We start from the raw sequence: 25323 nt of genomic DNA on the forward strand, positions 1-25323 counted from the left end.
TCAGGGGAGAGCAGCCTCACTCATCCTGGGGGAAGTTTGTGTGTGTGGTGTGTGTGTGTGTGTGTGTGTGTGTGTGTGTGTGTATCAGGGAAGGCTTTCTGGGGGAGGTAGTATCTGATCTGTAACTTAATTAGCAAGTAGGAGGTAATTAGGGGCTGGAGCCAGGCAGGAAGGAAGGATGAGGATTGGCCTAGAGGGACAAACAGAACATATCTGCCAGAAATCACATGCTTGAGCACAAGGAATAGGTTGAGGAATGGTCCTCAGTGGGTGGACTATGAGGGCTTACTATATGAGGCTAAGGATCCGAGACTGTGGTGTTCTGTAGGCAGTAGGGGGCCGTTCATTCATTCAACAAACATGTCCCCAAGTGTTGTGCACTGAGCTTGATAGACAGGATGCAATGGCGAGCAAAACTGACCAGTTCCTATCCTTATGGAGTCTATATTCTAGTGGAATCAAACTCTTAAATCTGGGAAGTGATTTGACTGAACTCTTTGAAGCTGGGAGGGCCTTAAGAAGACCAGCAATCACTAAGGTGAAAAATGAGAGATTTATTTGTGAACTATTTAGGGGTAAAAGTGAACAAGATATGAGGACTGATTGTACGGGAGGTAGAGAGGGGGGAGCGGAGGAGAGAGGTGTCATGGATGGTTCTCAGGTTTATACCATGGATGCATGGGGTTATACCTACTAGGATCAATAAAAGGAGAATATGTAGGGTGTTGATGGGGAGATGAAGAGTTTAGCACTGGACTTGTTGAGTGAGGCAAACATCCTTTCATGGAGATGGTTTAGCAGGTAGTTGGGCATACAAGTCTAAAGACCAAAGAAGAGATCCAGAGACACAAATCTCATGGCATATGGGTGATGACTCAGATCACAGTAGTGAAAGGAACTGTTTAAGGAAAACATGGAAAGTGATGTGAGGAATGGAAGTATGTCCAAAATTAAGGCATAGATGGAAAAAGAATGGAAAAGATGGAGAGAGGAAAAATTATCCCTGGATGGCTTTACTCAGGAGGAAGGATCGTTTGGGAAGTTGCAGCTCATCTGTTAGGATATTGGTAGAACAGTAAATAATGAATGATTCAGTTTAGTTCCCTAAGCCTTGACCAAGTGCTGAGCACACACCATACATTATGCTGAGCTGAGAAAGAACAAGGTAGGGAAGATCCAGATATTATCTGTGCCCTAGAGGAGCCTGTGGTCAAGGAGGTCATTACCTCTGTTTGACTACAAAACACCTGTATAATTACCTCATTAATTAAAAAATGGCACTTGATGAACCTTCCTTATTATCGTTTAAAAACCCCTTATTTTCAAGCATTCTTGAGAAATGATAGAAGGCATGCGAGTGTTCAAACTGTTGCAGAGAGAAAACATCTCTGGGGAGAATCAAAGTGACTGCCCAGTGACTGCCTCCATTTATGACAAAAGAAATAATGTCTGAAGGACCATTGGCTCTCAATGTTGGGTTAAAGTGTTGACTCCATGATCTTGAAGGTCTTTCCAGCCCTGACTTTTCCATCTGGCCCTGTGAATGTCTCCTAGAGCACTGGTTCTCAGACTTTGAAAGAATCACATACCCCTTTGACAATCTGACGAAAAGTTATGGACACTCTCCCCAGGGGTAAAAATCCAAGTATGTCCATAAACAAAATTATTGTTAAAACAAAACACCCCCGACCCCCGAAGTCTTTAGGAGGTCTCTGGACTTCGAGTTAGGACCTCTCGTCTTAATGGATTTCCAATAGGAGAGAACATATGCGTTGCTTGCTCTGAAATTATATACATTGAAGAAAAAAGCCTCCTTGGGACTTAATTTAGAACCATGACTCTGGTTTGCTATACATCTAATGCAATACATCATTGATTTTATTCTGTCAGTCTTACTTTACAAGTGGCCCCAAGCAACTCACAACTTCACAGATATATGTGCATAATTGTATGCACATATTTTATTTTAAAAATAATAATGATGCTGTTTGGTGTAACCACGTAGAGTCACAGAGATTCGTTATCGTAACTGAGTTTCTCGGGTAGATGGATTTTGGGGGAGTTTTTTCTGATTAGAGCTGTCTTACATATTTATGCCAGAGAGTTCATGAGCTATTTCTGATACTTAGACTTTAATCATGCTTAATGAACTGAACTAAACATAATTCTTGTTCTGTTTTGGTAACCTTGTGGATTTCTCCTAATGCTCAGTTTTGTGTGACTCCACCGTTCTTGAAATGCTAATACCCAAAATGCTAATTCAAGAGAGGACCACAAAAGTTAGATTTCATTTCGGAGAAGTGCACTCAGTGTTCACAGGCCTTTCTGGAAGAGGTGGAAAATATTGGCTCCTACCTTTGGTGAACACACAAATTTAAACATATAGGTTGCACGAAATTTGGATAAACCGAGGTGGAATCCAACATTTCTTGCATGAATGCCTGTATAATGTGGCGATAGCTGTGAGAAAAGAGGAGCCCGGCATCTAAGACCCAACACAATGAAAATGCAATGAATCGGAATGGCTCACAGATCATAGCGGAATCAGAATTTCCAGCAAGGAAAATCTTTTCATGGTGAATTAAGTGGTGGATGAAGAAAAATGGTGATGAAAAAAGGTAGGCACAGATCACAAACACTGGGCTCAGGGCTCACTGCTGAAGATTTAAGAACCTTAGCTAAAGCTATGCAGAATAGAATGTGGAAAATTGAATTTACTAAACAATTAAGCATTGAATTAATCTACATCCTGCACAGTAGAAAAGTGGGGGAGGGAGCCGAGCAGAGCTGAATAAATCAGTGGAGCTCATTAAAAGATAGTGAATATATCAGGTCTGTTGTAGCATAAAGGAGGACAGTTTCCTGTGTAACATGGAATAATTCTTGGGTTCTAAGTCACCTTTCTGGAATCCTAGTCTTAATCAGATTAACAAACATGCTTCTGATGAGGTTATTCTGTTGCTCTGTATTTTAGCTTGTTATCGGTGGCTTTTCTATTAATTACGAGTCAGATCACCAGTCAACAATAGTAGTGAGGGACAACATAAATAAAATGAGAGAGCCCAGGAGATGTCACTCGCAGGATCTCATGCATCCTGAAACTCCCACGGGTTCCTGCAGCCTCCCACATGCCTTGCCGGTCTTTTGTTCAATTACAGTTAATGCAATAGTTTGCCATTTTCTCCTTCTAATTATATTTTCAAGTGGGATTTGTAGCACATAGAAAAACATCCTTTTACATGTCGAGGCACCGGGGTTTTGTGCCTGGCATTGTCTGTCCCCTGGGTGCTGTACCATTCTTTCTGCAGAGCTCTGAATAAACAAGTCCCCCTTTTAGAGCTGCAGTTGTACAAACTGAAAATTTATGCATTAACTGTTTGCATTCTGAGCGTGCGTTCCAGATTACGTCTTCCAGCATGCATCTTCTGGCACGCTGCAGAATGTGTGTTTGTCCAAGGCACTTCTTTCACAGCACGCCTATCTTCCAGTCACTGAATCAGCAGATCAATTAGCACTGTTTTTGAGAATATGCATAATGGGCGAGTCAAACGCACAAGTGGTGAATCTCTCTGTGACTTTATTTAATTTGGGGGGCTGCGTTAACCTTCCGGCCAAGAGTATAGAGTAGGTGGTGGGCAAGCATCCTTTTCAGGAACAGGGACTCTTCCTTTCATTCTTATACAGTGTGCCTCTTAGATGGATCTCTCCTTTTCTCTCCGTGGGTGTCAGAAACATTTTGATCTCCTCAGCCTTTCTTATCTTCTCTGGGACATGAAAATACTTTTCAAGACGTAAGCAGAGGGCACTTTGATTTTGCGAGGCATATTTAAAGCGTTGGGAGGGTCAGTAAACTTTACCACCACCCAGTCATGAACCATGACATCCTGTGACTGAAATGATGTAGACATATTTTATACACAAGATCATCCTGCCTCTCCACTAATAATCTTGAAGACAAATATCACTTCCCAGCCAAGAACCAGCTTTCTTTTCTGCATTATTCCTACTGTGCAGGATGACCAGTGACTCATAAGGCTGTTTTTGAAAGCTAGCACTAAAAGCTAATTAAAATCTTTTCTGGTGATAAAGGGAGATTTGGGAGAAGTGTTGCCATGATTGTTTTCCCCAAGAATTTAATTTACTGCCAATTTTTCCTATCTGAACGTTACTTTCAAATGCACCCAGTGATAAGAAGCAACATCTGTTTTCCGTTCAATAGTACAAGAAGGCTCGGCATGGGGCTGAGTGTACACAGTCCGTGTGAATCTATTGTTATTCTCATTTCTTTTTTGTCCCCGTGCCTGGTCCATTTGCCGTGTACCATCCGGCAAACAGCTGACACATACTAGCTATTATGGACCCCGGCCTAATTGTAAGGTCTTAAAAGCTCTGCCATGTTTGGCTTCTAGGATGAATCAGGGGCCTCTATAAACCGCAGTGGTATAGACCACCGCTCTTATTTTGCATGTTCAGAGTAGTAGCAGACTGTTGTGCCAGAGGGTTTGTTGACGTTAAAAATATAGTCAGAATCAAGTGGCATCATTTCTCCTCCCCCCTCCCCCCTTCTTTGCCTGGAACGTTTTTGTTTTCCTTGGTAATAAAACATACAGTTACTTACAGAATAACTATCTGTAGATATTATTTTAGCTAGAAGCAGAAACTGGCAGATTTTAAATGTGCCAGTGCAGCTCCGGGCTGGCACCGTTTGTGAAGGGGAACGGGAAAGGTGACATGGCTGTCCGTCCTGGCCTTCCATTGCATTGTCATTGTCCCACGGGAGCCCCCGGACCGGTGTTAACAGACCACTCTATTTGGATTTCTGATTTGTGCCCCCACAGCCCTCTTGGAACAGAGATCACGATGACACGGCATCCACTCGTTCAGGAGGAACCCCGGGCCCTTCCAGCGGTGGTCACACATCACACAGTGGGGATAACAGCAGTGAGCAAGGTAGGAGAGGTGATCTCACTCTCTTTTGCTACTTGTTTCATTTTTAAGGGCTGAAAAACCAGAAATGTCTAGTTAGTGACTATTTATACAGGTTTTCTAGAACATAAACCCCTTACAGTATGAGAATCAGCTTAGCTTACCCTCCGGACCCTTTCTTCTTCTGTGCCATTCTAGCTGCCTAACTGTCTGTCATCTGGCCACCTCCATAAAACAGGGCCAGCGAGTTGACTGAGGGCAAGATTAGAGTAGATTAGAAGTTCGAATGTGCGTGAACAGTATGCCACTAATGCCCTGCTCTACAAGTAAAGTAAAAAAAGTATTATGATTACTTGCCCTTCGAGGCTTTTCAAGAGATCGTGAAGAGACACCTTCCAAGATTCCAAGTTAATGATGTCTTCAGATGCTTAGAAGGCAGTGGGCCTTTTAGGGACTCACATTGGGCTTTCCCTCTCCACTGGGCTGAAGCCATTTTGCTGGATTTACTTATCCAAATCTCTTAAGTGCTTGGCTTCATTGCAAACTGACTACAGGGAATTAGGAAGAAATGAAAAGAAACCAGATCAATTTAGCTGGTATTGTTCCTTGAATGCACATACCTGTGTGTGTACTTGGGTGTCCATGGATGTGCACGTCTGACTGTGGCTAATAGGAAATAAAGTTTAAACATAAAGTTAATCTTCAGCAAAAAAGGTGACTGAGTGTTCAGATGTCTTTCTTGTACTGCCTTTGGTGAGATTGACTGCAGTGGAATTTTGTGTTCAATCAGTGCAACCAAAGCTTTAAAGAGTATTCTCCATCTGATTATAAAAAGACGGCTTTACTGAAGTTGACTCTGAGTCCACGGTAGAGGTGCCTACCTTAAAATCTGGTTTGATGATCATGTTTCATTGGAGTGCCATTAGACAACAAAAGAATTTTGTTTTCTTACGTAATTGGACCGTACCAATTAGAACTGCAAAGTCTAAAATGAATTTGACATAATTCATTTGGAAACAACACCAAGAAAGTTCTTTTTTTTAAGGCACGTGTATGTTCTTTGGACTGGGAATAACTTCTACACCTAGAATTTGAAGCGTTTGAAATACTTTATTGTTCAAAGAAAAATTGCTGACTTCACCATTTTACTATAAGACTAGTAAAAAGCGGAGCCGGAATAGTAAACTAGTTCAGAGCTGAGGCTGAAACAGGTAACCTCTGACCTCTGACTTTTACTGGAAGATGATATGCAGCATAAATCCATGGGGCCTTTTTTATTTCAAGTGTGTGTATGTACATGTTATGTGTCGCTGCTCACAGCGCTATAGTTAAGGGATGGCGGCACCTTCAACAGAAAGCCCTATTTTCAACTCAGACCATGAGTTTCAAAAAAGGTGACGATGGACTATAAATACTTTTTTCCTGTATTCCAAACTTGCTACGTGGGGTCATAGCCTCTTGTTTTGTTTGTTTATTTTCGTTTTCATTTCTTGCTTTTTAAAACACACACACACACACACACACACACACACACACATATCATCTAGGAAGAGGCAGGTAGCATAACTGTTGCTTTGAAGGCTTGCCAACTGCTGAAATGTACTTGAATTTAAAATGGTAGCATATATGTTTTCTTAAACATAATCTGATAAAAGGATTTTGAGAGGGCAAAGGCCCCAGCCCCATTCTTCCCCTCTGACATGTCACAACAGGGAATTAGGAATTGTGCATGTTTCTTTTTCCTTCAGCAGGTGTTCTCCAAAGGCCAATTTAATAAGGAGTTTGATTGTAACCAGGAGACATCTCTCTTTCACATTACCTGAGTTGGCTACTTATGTCGTTTCTCTTGATATTTTTTCACAGAAGTTCACCGCCTAATCTGTTTTTTTAAGAATTTTCATAGAAATGATCTCATTTGAATGAGCTCAGTTGAACCTTTCTAAAACAATCCTGGCCCCATTTGACAGATGAGGAAAATAAGGGACGGATGTAGTGAGCGATTTGTGGAGGTCCAGGTGCAGCGTCAGACCTAAACTTTCAGTCTCCTGATTGTCTGAGATTCTTCTCATCATGCCCTCTTTCCTGGCTCTTCACCAAAGAACTAAAAGACAATGACTCCCCGCGGTGAGGTGATAGAAGCTTTCTGTGCAGACTTGTCCCCCACCCAGCGGTTTGATAGTTGTGGGTGCGGGAGCCCCTCCTTTCATCTCACCTGCCCTTCTCTGTGGCTTCTGCGGGGCGGGTGGTATCCTTCATTCAGCCCTTGCTAAATGCCGAATGAGGCCCGCAAGTGTCACCACAACAACTTCTGTGCATTTCCATGCCAACCGCAACCCTTCTAAACCTTTATGTATCTCTGAGACCTGTGGAGCTGGGTCTTTGTGCAGCCTTCGGATTAACTGCGCACAGTGGCTCTTCCATGTTTTTCCCGCCTGCCTTTTCTGGCAGCCATGGATGTGTGAGCTGTGCCAGCATTTGGCCCGTAGTGCATGTCCTAAATAGTTATTTACACAGTTTGAGTCCATTTTAGTCAACTGGGTAAATAACAGCCCTCTTCAAAAGATTTATAAATCCATAAATATGTCTTTATACATACCCAATAGACAGAAATAACTCAATCTGTCAAGAACATATCCAAAGAGGTGTTTCCCCCACAGACAAGAGTAATACATATTTTAAAACTTTCTCTACTGTATTATTTGTACTGTTTCTTTTTCCTCATTCCTTTTCATTTTTCACCACTTCATTATGGCACCTGTGGCACAAAAAAAGAAATCCCTGGGCTCTGGTCCTCTGCTAAATAACCTTATCTGTGCGCAAAGTAGGCATATAATAGGCCATATCTCAACCGAGTCCTGTTCTTTTGGACTTTCAAAGTAAACAGAATGAAATAAGTCATTCAGGGAATTTGTAATGTTCTGACAGATTTCAAAATACAGTGACAATTCCTAGTTAGCCTTCCAGCCAGTTGGGGATTTTGAGTGCCTGATGATTTGCCAAATTAGCGGCTGTTGTTGTGATTGATAGAATAGTTTCAATCCAAATTTTTACCTAAGCATAAAAAAATAAAACAGAAAATCCAATCCTGGGCACCCTAAAAAGAGTATATGTGAGGTACATAATTAAGAAATTACTAAACATTCTTCTTCTTCAGGGATTTGATGTTTGTTCATGATTTACGTAATACATCTTTCCCCCAACTCAAATTGTTTACGATGGTAACTTTTCCTGTGGTATCTACTTTCATTTGATATTAGCACTTGTGGCCATTTGTAGGAAATTGATTCTTTCATAGAAAAACTCCTTTAAGTTGGCATTTAGAAGGCCAGCCTAACATCTGTATTTGGTTGCGGGTTCTGCCGCTGTTGCTATGACATTGATTTTGTGTACTCTTTAACTTCCTCAAAGCACTTCCAAAGATATGAGATTGAATTCTGATTTTATCCTTGTCTATTATTTGCCCTCTTCCCACTTCAGAAGAGAAAAAAGTAAAGCTCAGAAATATTGAAGTAACTGTCAGTCAGCTCCAGGATCCGGTCTCTTGCCTTTGCTTTTCTTAACTACTTTAGGATGGGGTGTCTTCACGACCCCAAGCAGAGTCTCATAAGATGAGATACACACTGGCAAATATGTGACTCTTCCCTGTATCTTTTTTATCCTACCGTGTGCGGCTGCCCTACTAACCATAATCAGGGTCTACTCTAGGAAGCGTGTGGTTTGGAGCTGGAGAACACCAAGCACATCTGGTGCCTTTCCCCGCCGTATTAGAACTCCTTCCCAAGAGGGCTGCTGCGTTACTCTACAACTCACAAGCACCTTTAGCTATGACTGACCACATTTTGAGTTTGGGCACGTCTTCCTTTTTTTGGTTCAAAGTCAAGAGTGATGAATATATGATAGTAATAAAATAATGCAATAACATATTAAGGACTGTCACTCAGTATAGGTATTTCCATCCCTCGCTTTGTAAAGGAGATCACAAAGGCTCAGAGAGGCTAGGAGACTTGTCCAAAGTCCCATACAGGTTGGTAGGTAGTAGAGTTGAGACCTAAACCCATACTGTGGGATTCCAGAGCCCAAGTTCCTAACCCCAGCGTCCTCTAGTGCTTTAGTGTGGCTAAGAGTGGAAAATAGATCATTGATGGACATTCTTCCTGTTTACCAGTTTGAGGTCTCTTTCCCCAGTGTCTGTACTAGGCCTGGCCCTGTCTCTGCAGTGGTGATGGAGCTGCGAATAAGCCAGAATCAGCATTAGCCTCAGGGGGGTTATACTCTGCTGGGGAGGGAGAATCTAGTTTTCTGTGTTAAGTAGGATGATTGAGATATTTACAGAGGAGCATGATGATTGATATGATTAATTTGTATTATGTATTAAGAGCCTATACCATTTTGCTCATTCACAGATTTACTGAATGGAGAATAGGGGCATACAAAACAAATAAGGACATTTCTCTTGCAGAGCATTGCCCATTTAAAGCTCATCTCATTCTCCTCTTTTGTGAGCAAAAAGAAGAAGTAGTATTTCTATGTTGAAATTTGATGTAAAACATTTCAACTCTAAAGGAGTTTAATGATTGCTGAAGCCTCTAAAACCCACTTATGAACTTCTCCTTTTGGGGGTAGGACTCAGTTCAACAATAGTATCTTTGCTCCCACTTAAAAAAAAAAAAAAAAAAAAAAAGCAAGACCAGCATGTTTCTTTAAAGAGGGATAATTGAAAAGCACTGCTATTTCTTTATAGTAATGTGTCAATAGTTGCAATGCCTCCCGGAGTCCCTCACCGCCCCCCCCCCCCCCCAACACCAGCTTTTGTGAGATCAGGCAACCTATAGGCGAAGGCAATCCCATTTATTATTGAAGGGAATCTCAAGGCAGTGGTTTCAGGCTTTGGAGGCCAGCAGGCAGAGCTGGTTGGGGGGTAGGGGGGGTGAGGAGTGGGGCGAGGGGCGGTGGGGAAGGGCCACATTATGTTCCAGATGACTAAGCAACGATTTATATACCAGCTCGCCTTTTTACATGAAGAAGAAAAGTAATAACAGCCCAAACCCGGGCATTTGAAACAGTCAGCTGTCCGATGAATAATGGGATAGGTGGGAAGGAGCGCTCTGATTGGATGTCTTAATGAGCACATTTCTCGCAGAGTTTGGGCTGCAGTTCCCCTTGACCTTTGCCCTTTATTGACCAAACTGACACTTCATTTTTCACATACTTCCAATTATGTCTCGGCTTAAGTGTTGCCCTCCCTCCTTTATTTCTTTCCTATGGACAACTTGAGAGTGGTTGAGGCCACAGAAGATATTTTAATTTGAAAAACTACCGTAGCAACTCGGGCTTGGGACGTAATCTGTAATCGGCAGTTTTTCAGATGAGAACACAAAGTGAATACTGCTGGTTTAGAAACAGTTTTCTTTGCTTTTTTTTTTTTTTTTTTTTTAAATCCCAACTGATTTTTAAAACATGTTTTTAAACATTTTTAAAAATGTTTGTTTGGGTTTTTTTCATTCCATTTGTCTGTTGGTCAGGGTAACTTGAATGATCTATTTTCTTTCACACTTACTTCTTAAGCCTTACACTTCTGCGGGGACATCTTGTATTTCAGTGGTGCTGTAATGCTTTTTGACTAATACACTTTGGAGAGAAAAGTAAAATATAATTGTGACCGTAGGCCTTAGCCCTTAGACCATTGCAGCCCCGTGTGTTACTTTAGTTACATTTAATGTCGGACTGCAAATTAAAGGGTGGCCTTTGCATGTAGTGGCAGGCAGAAGAGGAAAATGATTTCCTGATGGGAAAAGTCAGGTGTAAAAAGGAAAGGGAAGTTATTATACTCAGCAAATCCCTGTTATCAAAAGGTCCATATCATTAACTTATCAAACACATTGAACGAGATGGATAGACAGAGAATTGTTTTCCCAAGAACACCCCATGCTGTCTATATTCACCTTTCCTTTTATTGACTCATCAAATGTGAGTAACCGTCTTCTGTTCTCCATTCTGTTGACTTCTAGCATCATGAAAGCAGGTCATCTTAAAATAAAGAAAAATAACTTCGTCATCTAAAAAGTAGTAACTGTGTATTTAGGGGCATGAACTTGGCCATAGGTGTTTTCACAGAAAGTGCATCTTCTGACTATTAGGCAATATTGCTGGTAAACTTGAGGTCAGTGTTTTTCATCTTAAACAACTGGAAAATGTATTTGAAATTATTTACTCCCCGATATATTTCCCTCCAACACAGAAGTATTTGTTTCAAAAATGGATGAAGTGTTACCTACTTTATTATGTAGCCCTCTGGCATATCCATGGCATAATTTTACTATAATATGGTAATAAAAGAATATGTAAAAGGCAGACAAAGGTTCTGTCTTTTTCTGTAAGGTGACCTCTGTTACCAAGTAACTGCTTTACTTATGAGCTTATTAAAAACTCAAAAAATGAGCTTTTCATACTTCACAGGCATTGATGTGAAAATGAGCTGTCCTGTGAGTAGTTTTCTTGATCATTTTTAGAACAATTGATTAGCCAAAGAGCTCCTGTCATTAGTTGACATTGACTGATAGCAATTTGTCACAAGCTCTGAAGGTCAGCTAGACAGTTGGAGTTTCAGCCTGCCTTTGATTGACCTTTACTGATTCCATCCTCATGTGATTGGCTTTGAATAGGTCTGACCCTCAATTGGAAAAGACAGGGCATTAGTCAACAGGATAATTTCTTGTATTTTCTGTTGATTGCTCATTTTTATTTATGTGTGAACTCATGGTGTGGATATCTTATCAAATTTATATTCTAATTTTTCAAGTTTAAAAGGCATGATACTTGTTAAAAGTATGGCCTTAAAACCATAACTCTGTTTCCCTTTTGGTTTGCAATGTTATAGTGGACTCGGTATGTGATGTAGACTTCGCTACTGACATGTGCCATTGTCACCTGTGCAGATACTGGAGTTTTGTTGCATGTGATGGAAACATGCATGTTGCATGGAATTTTGTGGTGGCTGTCGTGGTTGTTTCTTAAGAGATACCAACTCCAGTGGGACTTGTAGAACTTCTGAAATTACACCCCAATTCTCGGACTCTCCTAGAATTAATGATAGCGGTCTCTCAAGAATCAGGTGATAGTTTTAAATAAAAAATGAGTGGTAAAGAATTATATGAATAATGATGCTGTGCCAATTCATCATTTGTGTCTGCAGCCAAAAAGCTATGAAAACTTTTTTAAAAAGTACCTTCTCCATTTCCCTCAGCCTGCTGTAAATTAGAGAAAGCCTCTCTGGCTGTCATAGCATTAGCTTTTCAGTGGGAGGGGAATGTATTTTCTATTGTAGAGGACTCAGACTTAATTGTTCGTAACACTCAGTTCTTTCTTTCCAAAACTGTAAGGTATTTTTCCCAGATGCATCACATATAGAAGAATATAGCCCACTCTCATATTAATAACATGGATTTTATTGCTTCATGTTAATAATAAAAATGGCGACCTGAGCTTTAAAAACCCAGATCTTAATGTGTTGTTATTTAATTATTTAATGCAGTTTCCTTCTAAGGCCTTTCTTTTCTCTTATTCTCTCTCACTTTCCCTTCTTGATTCTGCGTTGGGTTTTAAGCTATAAGCAATAACTTGTTTTTCAGGTCAGCCTTCCTAGGCATTCCAGGGCTACCACACACAGCCTGGCACAGCTTAACCGTGTTTCGGTTTCTACCCAAGAAAATAAACCAGGAGAGAACCCATTGTCCCAGGTGGCGGATTCTTCACCCTGTGTCATTCTTGGCAAGGCAGAAGCAGGGAAGTTAATTTTGGGGAAGTATCCATTTAATGTAGCCCAAGGAGATAAAAAGAGTTTAGAATTGTAATTGTTTTTGCGGAGGAGCGAAAATATTATCACGCGTTGTATTTAAGAGGGCGGGGGGAGTGTAAATTTATACATTCTGGTCAAGTCATCAGAAACGGATTAAGCACTTACTGTGTCGCAGGTGCTCTGTAGGGGGCTATAAGTGCCAGCAGGTCACAGTGTTTGCCCTCAGGAAGTTTGTGTGTGCTCCCAAGAGCATCAAGCATATGTAAGTGGGATATTCTCTAAATATGGACTGTTCCTAGGGAGCTGGAATAGCTGGAATGAAATTTCACGTTGCTAATGACCCAGACGTGGTGAACTCTGTGATCAGGGCTGTTGACTGAAAGACCAGGTGGGAGCTATCTGGCCTAACTTGCAGAGGGACATCTCTACTTTGGTCCTCTGGCTGCTGCTGAAGAGGCTTAGCATCTGGCAGGCCCTGTGAGGTCCACTTTGATCCACAGCCCACTGGCAGGAACTTTGTTCAGCCCTCCTGCATAGCCACTCGGCCACTCGGGGGCCTCCACTGCCTTCAACTAGTGAGGTTATCATTGCTTTCTCCACCATCAGTCACCAGACTGCTGACTTATACTGATCCTTTTCAGAGAACTCTGACATTCTGGGGGAGAGGGGATGCCATTGGAAAACTGGTAAAGTCAATGGATACCTTATCAGGGTAACATTTTTATTGATGCATAAAATAAAATACATAGGACTACAAGGGAAACCAATTGTATTGAAATTCACCTATCAAAATATTTTTAAGACAAATTATAGTATAATTATATAAGTGCTTTATTAAATATGTGTTAAATAACAAGGTCTAGCTGTAATTCTATTGTCTACCACATTTTTGAAATAGTGATGAATGTAAACGATGTTTTAAGATCTTTGTAACAATTATATTGTTATATGTAAATATGATTTCCTTTGGTGACAAAGTTTCAGGTCCTTCTAATGGTTTCCTGGTTTGTTACTTACCTAGATATGCACTTGAAAGAAATTTCAGTTAGAGGTTAGTGAGAATAAAATATAATTTTTTCCCCTTCTGACTATATGGATCTTCTGATTTCTAACCATGGACCCCCTGGTGGGGGAGGGTCTATGTAGCCCAAGTTAAAACCTTCTAAACTTAATTTAAGTCTCCTCTGCAGGAAGTATTCTGTAAACTCCCAGATTGGAGGAAGTAACCCTCTTCTGTGTTGTCATGGTATCCTGTGGCATATCCTTTCTCGTATATTGAAGTGAGCCATTCATGCATCAGCCTCCCCAGGATGCTTCCTGGGAAGGGACTATGTCTTGTTCATCTTTAAATCTCCTGTGCCCAGAATAGTTATGGGCACGTGGCCATTGGTGGGTAATTATTTATTAAAGAGGATTGGGAACCCTCTCATGCTTTCAAACTGTGATTACACTATATTCTCTCAGCACTGATTTCTTCTGGGTGCCAGATGGCTAATCACATCGCAATCTCAGTCAAAATGTAAATAGATACTGAGGTCTTACCTGTCCTGACTCCCAGAGATACATTTTAACAGAAGCATTCAAGAAAAGATTCAATGGATAGTCCTTTCGGAATTGGGGGTAGATGGGTTTGGGGATGTACCTTAAATCATGCTGCCCACATAATTGCCTGCTCTGCTTACTCCTACTCTTGGGTACCATCCTCTGACCCTGAATGGGCTTCTAGTAGAGAATGGGTGGCGACTGGCAGCAGGATTTTAGTATCTTTTAAAAGACCTTAGGGTAGGGTTAAGGATGAACGCTGAGACAGGACCCCCTGTTCACCCTGGGAGGATGCTTTTATATCTATGCCATTCCCCGCAGCAGACATGATTCCATCCCGTGGGATTTGATAGTCAGCTCTGCTCCTGAATTTCTCTTTTTCCTCCATGAATGCTAGCACTAATTAAGGATAGTGGTAGAGGTTTTGGCTGTTGGCCTAGCGAAAACTAACCCAAACAGTAAATTTATGCCAAGCATTTTCCTTAAAAAGAGGTAGGCGTTGTCTACCTCTTACATTGATTGGTCCCAGAAGTGTAGTTGGTAAGTTGGGTTGTGCTCAAGTGTCTGGCTTTGTGGATTAGTTCAGTCTTGCAGATAATTTTCCATAATTACTTAACCTAAAAGCATTCTGTTTGATTAGTACAATTAGCTTTGGCTTTCCCCATTTACCAATATCAACCCCATATGCATTCCCTCCATCTTATTTCCTAACAAAGGGTGAAAGAGGTAGAACTTTCTTTTACTTCTTTCCACATGAAGGGAAAAAGAGAATATGAACATATCTAGAAAATGTTTAAGTTTTCTTCCAATTTGTATATTTTTAAGGAAGGGGGAATTGAAGAGTGAATGTAGAAAACACTCAACTTGCTTGTTGCTAGCTTATTAGAATTTGATCACTGCTGTCTCTTTAAATATTTCATTTGCCTTAGTTTGAATCTTCCCTTGAGTGCCCCGTGACAGCAGCCAGATAGTACCTTGATACCCTTATATTTTGATGCTTTGGGAGAAGAGGATATATCTTACTTTTAAAACGTACTTCTATATTCTCTCCTTTGTTCTGAGAAAGGGTTTAAGTAAGTTAACAAAAGCGTAAACAATAGAATAAAATCAAGATGTGAAGAAACAAGAACCAAAGGAGATTCAACAGGAGGCCAGTCATAAGGGTAGTTCAGAACACTGGGAATCATAAGAGATCATGTACAGTTGCTAGAAGTAGCCAGTTTGGCTCTGAGCTTCCTAGCAGCCAAAATGAAGAGTGAAATATAATTAGTTACAAGATTGACAGAGTCCGTGGAAGTTGTTTGGAACAATCCCTTTGACTGGTGTGAGACTGGAGAGAGATTCTCCTACGGGTCCTCACAAGGGGAATCCAGTGAGATGGCCCCTCTTGCACCCCCCTCAGCTCCTAGCACAGTGCTGCAGATACAACCGATACCCGATAAACATGTGATTGACCCATCCGACTAGATAGATGCCTGGATTCATATTCAGCCCAATCTTACTTTCACTTCTTGGAACCTAAGCTAGTGTTGATTTCCATGGTTGAAACAGGTGGCAGCCTCTATTAATCTCAGCCCAGGTTGTTTTGTGAGACCTTTCCCCCTTTTCTATCTCCTTCTTCTGACCATGGTGTGTCAGCTCTGTTTTCTAGTCTTTTCTCCCCGTCCCTGGGGCCAGTGATGCAGGTGAGAATGTTCTTGTTGTTCTGATTATTGTCTGCTGAAATAGGGTTAATGGCCCCAGAGAGATCCATTAAGTGATGAAGAACTGGGGTGCCAGCTTGGGAAGATTCAGGTACCACACTCTAAAAATGGACATTCTGAGGGAATGTGTTTTCAGCCTGTAAAGTCGGAGGCAGTGTGTTATGAATATTTGCTTTACTACATCCCAGCACCAAGAACATTCCTTTATGGGAAAGGAATACATTTAGTGCAAATAGAAAATATTGCTCGATATCGTGAATTTAAAGCTTCTGGGAGGAATCTTCTCAAAGGTACTAGAAGGAAGACAGAAATAGTACCATTCACTAACTTAATGAGTATTAATTGAATGTCTATTATGTACCAGTGCTAAATGTGAGAATTCAGAACAAAGAGGCTGTTCCTGGAACGAAGAAGCTGACAGTCCAGTGGCGGTGCAGGTAGTTAACATATGGTAGATTAAGGCTCAGGACTGAGTAGGTCCAGTATAATTTGGAAGTAGAGGAATGGCACCTAAAAAAGCGGTGTGGCCTCTCCCTGTCCTTCCACAGGAGCGTCTTCCTCCATCACAGCACCCTATTTCACGGAGCCCGGATGGGACTCAGATGTGGGTCCTTCTCCACATGGCATTTCCATCCCCTGAGTTGGTCCTAGCATCCACCTGCTTTTCATCCCCAATCTTCCAGCTAGCTCTCCCAAAGGGGTGTGTCTTTGGTGGGAAGTCGGGACAGATGGAGAAGAAGAAGGACATGTGAGGCCAAGAAATTAGCTGGTGTGAAGGTGAGGGGGGAAAGCGAAAGCATGACAGCTTGGAAGCTGCGTGTGTGCCTCAGCACGAGCAGAGAACAGGGTGTGGGAAAGGAGGAGTTACAAGGGAAAGCGAGAGGCAGCAGGGGCCAGACCGTGAGGGATCAAATCTGTCGTCTTAAGGAATTGGGAGTTTGCTTCGGAGGCAGTAGGGAGTCACTGAAAACGTTAGGCTGGTGTCATGGCAGACCTGCTTGAAAGAGGAATAGATGCGGAGGGAGGCTGGAGTCACGCTGCAGTTATTCTGAAATGTTGAGGATGTGACATAAGGCAGAGTGAAGCGGATGGAGAGGAGAGCTTTGGGAGAGGAGACTGGACCAGACCTAGAGGGGACTGGGGTTTGGGAATGGGGGTTAGAAAGGTCTGGGATGATGCCAAGGTGTCAGAGTACTGTTGTCTACACCACAGGTCTCTTCTGGCCTGCTCACTGTCTTCTTAAGTGTTAGCTTCCCTTCTCCAGATACGGGAACAATATAGATGGCCATTGTTGCCTGTGGTTTTTTCCTCACACGCTGGTGGGACAGAAGCGACACTTTTCCTACCCCTTCCTGAGGATTGCCCACGGAAGTCCGGCCACCACTCTCTTTCGGAGGGCTCTGGCTCCATGGGGACCAGGGGCTGGGTGGAAAGGAAGAGGCCAGCTAAGCTATCATGGGAATTCTGTGACTCATTTCATCGGTTTACTGCTCTGAAAATGAGGTGACTTCCCCCTTTGCTTGACAGTTGACTGATGAACATTTCCTGAGTATTTGCAGAGTAGATGTTTTGTTACATGGGCCTTGGTGTTCATGGACTCCCACTGGATTCTCATCCTAGCGTGTGCTTCAGCCTTTCCACTTCCCAGGCTGCTAATGTTTCTGTTTATGTAGAATCTTCAAATCACCTGCCCAAGACTTAAGAGACTCTAGGACTGGAAATAGTATACTCTTGGGCTGCTGATGCAACTCTGGTTACATTTACTTTTTTACCAGAATACTACAGAACGAAAGATAATTTTTTATACCAAAAGAGTATTTTTTAGACTAACAACACTGTCACGTGGTACTTAGTATGCCTACACTGAAAGTTGTCCTTAAAAATAGTGTACTTCATTTTGTGTGTGTAGAATTTTTTTGTTGGTTCATTTTTAGTTTTCACTTTCTTTCCCAGGATGTGGGTTTGTGTATTTTTAGAAGGATTGTCCTTTACTTCGATTCCAGATGTCCTGATGCTCTCGATAGGAAAGGAGTCAGCTTTGGAAAACGTTAATTGCTCTGCTAAATGGTAGAATGTTAATAAAAGCTACATAGCAAGAAGTGGAATCATTACTTTCAGGCTCCAAGAATGTTCCTTAGGCTCATTTTTCGTAACTGAAGTGAAAGCAATAGGTTTGCATTATGTGGGTCAGAGTTATCGTCTTAGATAGTAGCCATGGTCCTTAGATTTAATTTTCATATTTCAAATGGAGGCGGTAGGTTTAACGTGTCTTACTTTGCAGCTGGAACAGATTCTATTTTTAATCTGTAAGTCGAAAATGGCATGGAGCCAGGTGCTGCCCGGATCCAAATGCATAGTTCCTGTTGATATCAGTGAGTTTCATGATGGATTGGAAAGAAGTATGTGGCCTTTATTCCAAATATCTATCTGACTCTTTAGAATTAAGCATGCTGAACAAATCCTAGCACTTTTCAAGTAAAAATGAAGTGTTTTCTAATGTAGCAACCATGCTGGCTTAAAGGTATAATGCAACAATTCCAAATAGACACACACACATAACCGTAGAATTGGTTTTCAGGCAGAGAGAGGCAGCTGGGATCAGGGACCTGGGCGGCATAGTAAAGGACATGGCTGTATTGAGCTACACAAAATTGCCTTTAAATAGAAGAGGTAGGGGAGAAAGCCTTTTCTTGGATGGTACTCTGCTCATGGGAGTACACACGTTATTTTATTTTATTTTATTTTATTTTATTTTATTTTATTTTATTTTTTGGGGGGGGGAAGTACACACATTATTGCTGGTGAGTAATTATAGGAGGGCCCTCCTGCACTTCCTCAATCCTATTACCCTGTGGTGGGAATGGTAAGGCAATATTCGTTCAGGATTGACTGATGTTTGCATCTATAAATAAATGTACTCAAATCATAATTGTTATAACAGGATTGTTTGATTACCTGGCAATGGCCTTGTTCTGAGATAGCTTTTGGATCACCTGTTCAGTGGGAACATTTGACAGACCTCATGTTTATTACCCAATTGAATGTCAGTAGCAATTGCAGCTAAAGATAAACAAAAATGCAAGTACTTGTTGACCTTGACTTTTTTCCACAAGAGATTGGACTTGATGGCTCTATTGCTGTTGAGCTGATAAGGGTTATAAACAGTAGTTTAAAGAAAATGCTTTATTCCCAGAGGAAAATACCCTATTTGCCGTGGGAAATGGCAATAGCCATGTGTACCCTTTGCCAGATTTTCTTAATTCACCTTAATTTGGCCTGTGGGAAAAGGATGTGGGAGGGGGGACTTTTATGGCTTTAATATATATTTGCAAATTGTTACAACTTGTGAATGGGGGTGTAGTTAGCAGACTGAATACAACTTTAGAAGAGGCCAATGACGTTTCTATGACTTACGATAGTGACATGATTTCTTTTGAAACTATCACGTTAATATAATATTGTGTTTCAGAGATGCAGCTCTTATAAAAATGCACTGTGGTGCAAAAATGCTCTTTCAGATTCTAATTAAAAACATAAACACGTCATTGATCAGTGATTTCACCAGGGGCAAGGAGAGAGAAAATTTGACCAGGTGAATATATTTACATGGGACACCACAGAAGTGCACGGGAGATGTGACAATCAGCACTTTTTCTTGGGCACCCAGTCTTAAGTTCCAGATTTGAATCAAGAAACTCTGGGCCATTAAGGATTCCCCATTTCTTGGTGAGGCAGAAAGCCTCGGTGACCTATCCTTTCTGCTCTTAAAAATCCCAGTGCATTTTCCTTTGCGAGGAGAGGTGCTTTGGCTTACTGCCACTGGCTTCAACTTTTGCTCTTAAAATGTTGTTTTGATGCATAGTGTAGTGATGGATGAATTGATTTCTGTGCATAAACGGTGGCCTAGATTCTTGCCCTGTGGAAATCCATGGAATTAAAAACTGTAGGTTCCCGGAGTGATAAGAAGTAAGCAAATGATTAGATATGCACGCAGGGGAAAAAATTGAGATGCTCATAGAATGGGAATAAGGGTCTATGTAATTTGCAAGTTTAATGGAAATGTAAGCCACTAATACAACTAATAATTTAATGCTAATACGTGAGAGTAAGTAAGTGTAATTCTAATCACTTCTTATTTGGTGTGTTCTCGAAGAGTTCTGAGTAAAAATGGACTGTATTGAAATATCTCCCTGGCTACCTGGGATGAAAATCTGGTCTGCCGACAGCTGTGGCCCTTAAGAAACCTCTGGGATACTAGCGACTCAGATTTCTCTCTAGATAGAAGTTTGGGACAATTTGAGATTGCAGAACCTAAACCAGAATTTCCTGCAGAGAGATTTAGAACACTAGCTGCAGGATTTATTGAATAGGTATCCAGGATCCCGTCTAGCATGCCCTTTTAAGTAGCCACTGGTATTATTTAATAATACAGATGATATTTTTTTCTAAAACTATTTGACCTTTTGCTCTACTTTTCAAAGCACAGATTTCCTCGTGAAGGTATCTGAGGCAAGCTTTGGATACATTTTTTGTGAGCGAGTAGGGGCTGTTGAATGAAATTTTAAAACATAAGTAAAAAACGCCGTATTGTTTCTAACCAATAGGGAATGTCATGCTGTCTAAGAAAACAACAGTGTCAGAACAGAAGAGTTCCACTCTCCCCGGTCTTCTTTGCTAGGCCCCTTTCCTTGTGAATTTCTTTGGAGAATAACTGCTTGCTGACTTCCACTTTTCTATGAAACTTTTGTGAAGAACAGTGGAAATCTTTGCAATGACAGATGCCATAGCAGATTATTATGATGTCCATTACATGGTGAATGAAATTAGGAAGAGTTGATTTCTGACATGGCACATACCTTCCCTGTGACAGAAAGGCTGTAACCTAGAATCTTTGTTAAGAATCACATCCTCAGGATTGCTGGGGATTCTCTGATTAATACATTAGAAATGAGCAGAAAGGAGCCTGCCGCCTCCGTGATCCCGGTCCCCTGCAGCAGGAGGGTGCCTGGGACTCTGGGCTCATGCTCCTCATTCTCAGCTGCACAGGGGGGAATGTGGGCGGGGAGTTCTCTCTTTCCTCCTAGCAGTCACTGAAGGATGTGGCAAGGACATGAATTGTTTGTGGCTGGCTCTCTATCCTGCTGCTAGAAAGACTTCTGCGTTTATCTGCATTTTTCTGAGCACCAGTCCCTGTGAAGCCACCTCCCAGGCCACTTTGTGGGAAAGCTTTCTTTATGGTGGATGATGTGGCATTTCTTGTCACTTCCTCAAATTCCTTCCCATTGCCTATCAGCATTGCTCTGCACTTATCTGGGTTGAGCTTCAGCCAGCCAGAGCTGATCCAGGCTCCTATTTCAGAGGGGCAGAATGACAGCAATGACGCTGCCATTTCTCCGATTGTGACCAGGGGTCCTGCGGGAAGGAGAAGAGAGAAGACCGGGGCAAGAGTTGAGGACCATTGGCTTGGTTCTCAAGACTGGTACCTTTAGTCTCTTCTTTGCTCCCGACAGTCCTGCTTCTCCGTAAGACTGACAGTGTTGGGGCACCTGGGTGGCTCAGTAGGTTAAGAGTCCGACTTCAGCTCAGGTCATGATCTGGCAGTCTGAGGGTTCAAGCCCTGAACTGGGCTCTATGCTGACAGCTCAGAGCCTGGAGCCTGCTTCGGATTCTGTGTCTCCCTCTCTCTCTGCTCCTCCCCTGCTCATGCTCTGTCTCCCTCTGTCTCATAAATAAATAAAACATTAAAAAAATTTTTTTTTTAAAAATGACTGGCAGTGTTGTTTATTTTGATGTAAAGTTGTATGTAACTTTTCCAGTTCTAACCTAAAGAAATAAAGGCCACTTAACCTGAGTAAACCTCTTTGCACAGAGGTCAGTCCTGACAATTTTGAATCTCTCAGAGGAAGTCTAATGAATTGGGGTTTAGAGTATCAGAGACAGGTAGCTGTTTTGTTCTCACCTTCCATTATTTAACAAATATTTATGGAATACCTACTGTAAGCTACATACAATGCTAGGTATGGAAAAGAAAAATTTCCTAAAAATAACATAATTTTTCATGCCTTCAGTCTATGAAATGTGTGGGCCTTCCACCACCCATCTTTTAGCAGGACACCTCTCCATGTCTCCCTTTTATAGGTGACAACTGCCTAAGGTCTGACAGGGTGTAAGTGGGAAAACACTGGGACCTGAATCAGCCAGGTTTTTCAACTCCGACACCTTTTTTTTGGTGCCAGGTTAAGAAGTAACCCAGTAACTGATATCTTTTTGGTCCACTTATTTCTGAAATGCATTCACCAGTTCTCTCTCATTGGGGAGAGAGAAAAGAGAATAAAATAGGAAGGATCTTTAGAAAGAAGTGATGAAGTATTGTTTAACATCATCTTTCTTTCTTTCTTTCTTTCTTTCTTTCTTTCTTTCTTTCTTCCTTCCTTCCTTCCTTCCTTCCTTTTTTCTTTCTTTCTTTCTTTCTTTCTTTCTTTCTTTCTTTCTTTCTTTCTTTCTCTTCCTTCCTTTCTTTCTCTCTCTCTCTCTCTCTCTCTCTCTCTCTCTCTCTCTCTCTTTCTCTCACTCACAGAGTACCTCCTTTATACCAGGCACTGTGCTAAATCCTGAGACAGCAAGCATGAGTAAGACCAATTCCTGCCCTCGAGGATTTTACAGTCCAATGTTTGATTCTCCCCTCCCTCTTGAATTAAGAAATGTCTGGGAGGGCGCATGGGTGGCTCAGTTGGTTGGGCATCCGACTTCGGCTCAGGTCATGATCTCACGGTTCATGAGTTCGAGCCTTGCATCAGGCTCTGTGCTGACAGCTCCAAGCCTGGAGCCTGCTTCAGATTCTGTGTTTCCCTCTTGCTCTACACCTTGCCGACTCACCTTCTGTCTCTCTCTCTCAAAAATAAATAAACATTAAAAAAATTTTTTAAAATGTCTGGGACAAACCTATTCATGATGTTTTCTCTTTAGGAGTTACCTTCTCCTTCATACAATTCACATGATGCATTCAGGGATAAGGGGTTTCAGTGTATGAGTAGAACTGAAGCAATCTTCCATTGGTCTTTCCTCATGGAAAAATGATGTATGTTTAACTCCCTCGTGCAGAAAAACAACTTAAACTTACCTGTAAAATGGGGTGGTATTAGTACCTATTTATAGGATTGTCAAGAAGTTTCAACAAGCTGATGCACAGAACTTAGTATGTGGCACATAGTATCTGTGTATGTGTTTGTGTATGTGTTAGCGGCCATCATCAATATCATCATCATCATCATCATTTGGTTTGTTTTTCTATACGGAAAAGAAACTCTGGTTAGGATTAGTGTTTATTTCTGAGTCTGAGTGACACTGTAGCAAGGAATTGAGAATCTAGTACTATTCCCTTCACAATGGAGAGTGTTTATCTGCCCTTTTGTATCAAAACAAGGGGTCGTTCTAAACTTGGTGGGCCACTGAGATTTCACTCTATTATCCCTTCTATTATCCACCACTCTCAAATGTCCCAAGTCACGTCTGTCACTTTCACTTTAGGAGGCAATGAGGAGGAAATGAATGATTAAGAACAGACATGGGTACAAATGGCACCTATCTTTTTTTTTTAATTTTTAATGTTTTTATTTATTTTTGAGACAGAGAGTGACAGAGCATGAGCAGGGGAGGGGCAGAGAGAGAGGGAGACACAGAATCCAAAGCAGGCTCCAGGCTCTGAGCTGTCAGCACAGAGCCCGACGCGGGGCTCGAACTCACGGACCGTGAGATCATGACCCGAGCCGAAGTCGGACGCCCAACCGACTGAGCCACCCAGGCGCCCCCAAATGGCACCTATCTTACCACAAGGCCATTGGTCTACTGGATTCTTTTAAAGCAAAGGCTAGGCTTCTTTCTACACCACATATTAAGGTGCTTGTGAGAAGATAAGGTTTGCAATGTCAGTCAAGGTGATGTGTTGAATGGCATACCTCTGGTTGAGGATCAGTTTGGGGTAGGGTTCTGTGTTCTCAGAGGACCTAGGTGGGATTGCCTCACAAGAGCCCAGCGAAGATGGAGAACGGAACAAAGTTTCTTTTTGTATCTCTGATCTTATCTTGTCACAATAATCTTTGGCCTTTGATGAAGCTATTGGGCAATATCAGGCCTTTCAATTTCAGAATACCATGTTACTAGCAATTGTAAGATATAGGAAGATAATCCTTACTTTCATGGATAAATGTTACCAAATGCCATGTATCTTAAGGACTAGGTTTATAGTCGTTGCAAGGGGTATCTCTTGCATATCATTTGTGAATAGGAAAGGTTGATTCTGGGTAGTTATGGAGAGGCGAAATTAGACCTACAGGCAGGTCTTTGTTTATAGCAAATTCGCTCTCCTATTTCTTTCACCTGCAAGATTACTGGTGGTGCTGACTGCCCACTCCTCCTCTCCCTCACCTCATTGTTCACATCTCTTCTTGCTCTTCTTTATATTCACATTGTTGTGGCCTCATTATGATGGCAACAGAGAGTCTATTTCCCATTTTGACTATTTTAATTTCTTTTTCTAACCACTCACCCATGACACAGGAATGTGTTTGAATTTTCAGTATTAGTTGCAAAGCTCTCCCTCTTCCAGGGAGTTGAGGTGGTTTCCTAACAACCAAACATGATCCAGTTCCTTTTTTTTTCTTAAATTTTTTTAAATGTTTGTTTTTATTTTTGAGAGAGGGAGCGAGTAGGGGAGGGGCAGAGAGAGAGAGGGAGACACAGAATCGGAAGCAGGCTCCAGGATCTGAGCTGTCAGCACAGAGCCCGATGCGGGGCTCGAACCCATGAACCATGAAACCATGACCTGAGCTGAGGTTGGACGCTTAACCGACTGAGCCACCCAGGCACCCCAATCCAGCTCCTTTTAAAGAGAGGAATTTCTTATACCTGTGGTGATGACTCTGTTCTATCGTGGCACAACGCAGGACTCCACTGCAAAGCCGAGGATGCTACACAGAAGATGAAAAACACAGGGAAGCACTGGCAGATCCTCGTACTGAGATTCTTTTTCCACGTGTCATTTGTTAGCACTTTCTCAAGTTTTTATTATGAGTATTTTCATACATACAGAAAAATAGAATAAATAGTACAATAAATACCCATAACTTACCAGTCCATTTCAACGATTGTTAATATTTTGCCATATTTGCTTTGCTTATATACACAGATGCTCACACATATGTGTATATATTATTATATATTTTTCATCAGCAAGAAAGAGTATTTAAGAATCTATATATTTCTGAGGCTATAGATAAATCACTGATACCTGTATCCCCCCATCAAAGCGTTGAACCACTTTTTTTGGCATCTCAGAAACAAGTGCTGAAACATCAGAAG

At 41.6% G+C, this 25323-nt stretch overlaps 1 protein-coding gene across 3 annotated transcripts in view; it reads left to right on the forward strand.

Moving 5' to 3' along the window:
- MEIS1 (Meis homeobox 1) overlaps positions 1–25323 on the forward strand; it is a 137587-nt gene that overhangs the window by 24924 nt on the left and 87340 nt on the right. For all 3 annotated transcript variants that reach the window (XM_053890751.1, XM_053890750.1, XM_053890752.1), the window contains exon 7: positions 4839–4950. In XM_053890751.1, the coding sequence (XP_053746726.1) occupies positions 4839–4950 (112 nt within the window). The remainder of the gene's footprint in view (positions 1–4838; positions 4951–25323) is intronic.

This window comes from Panthera pardus, unplaced genomic scaffold, assembly GCF_024362965.1.
Source record: "Panthera pardus isolate Hobbes unplaced genomic scaffold, ASM2436296v1 HiC_scaffold_25, whole genome shotgun sequence".
NCBI lineage: Eukaryota > Metazoa > Chordata > Mammalia > Carnivora > Felidae > Panthera > Panthera pardus.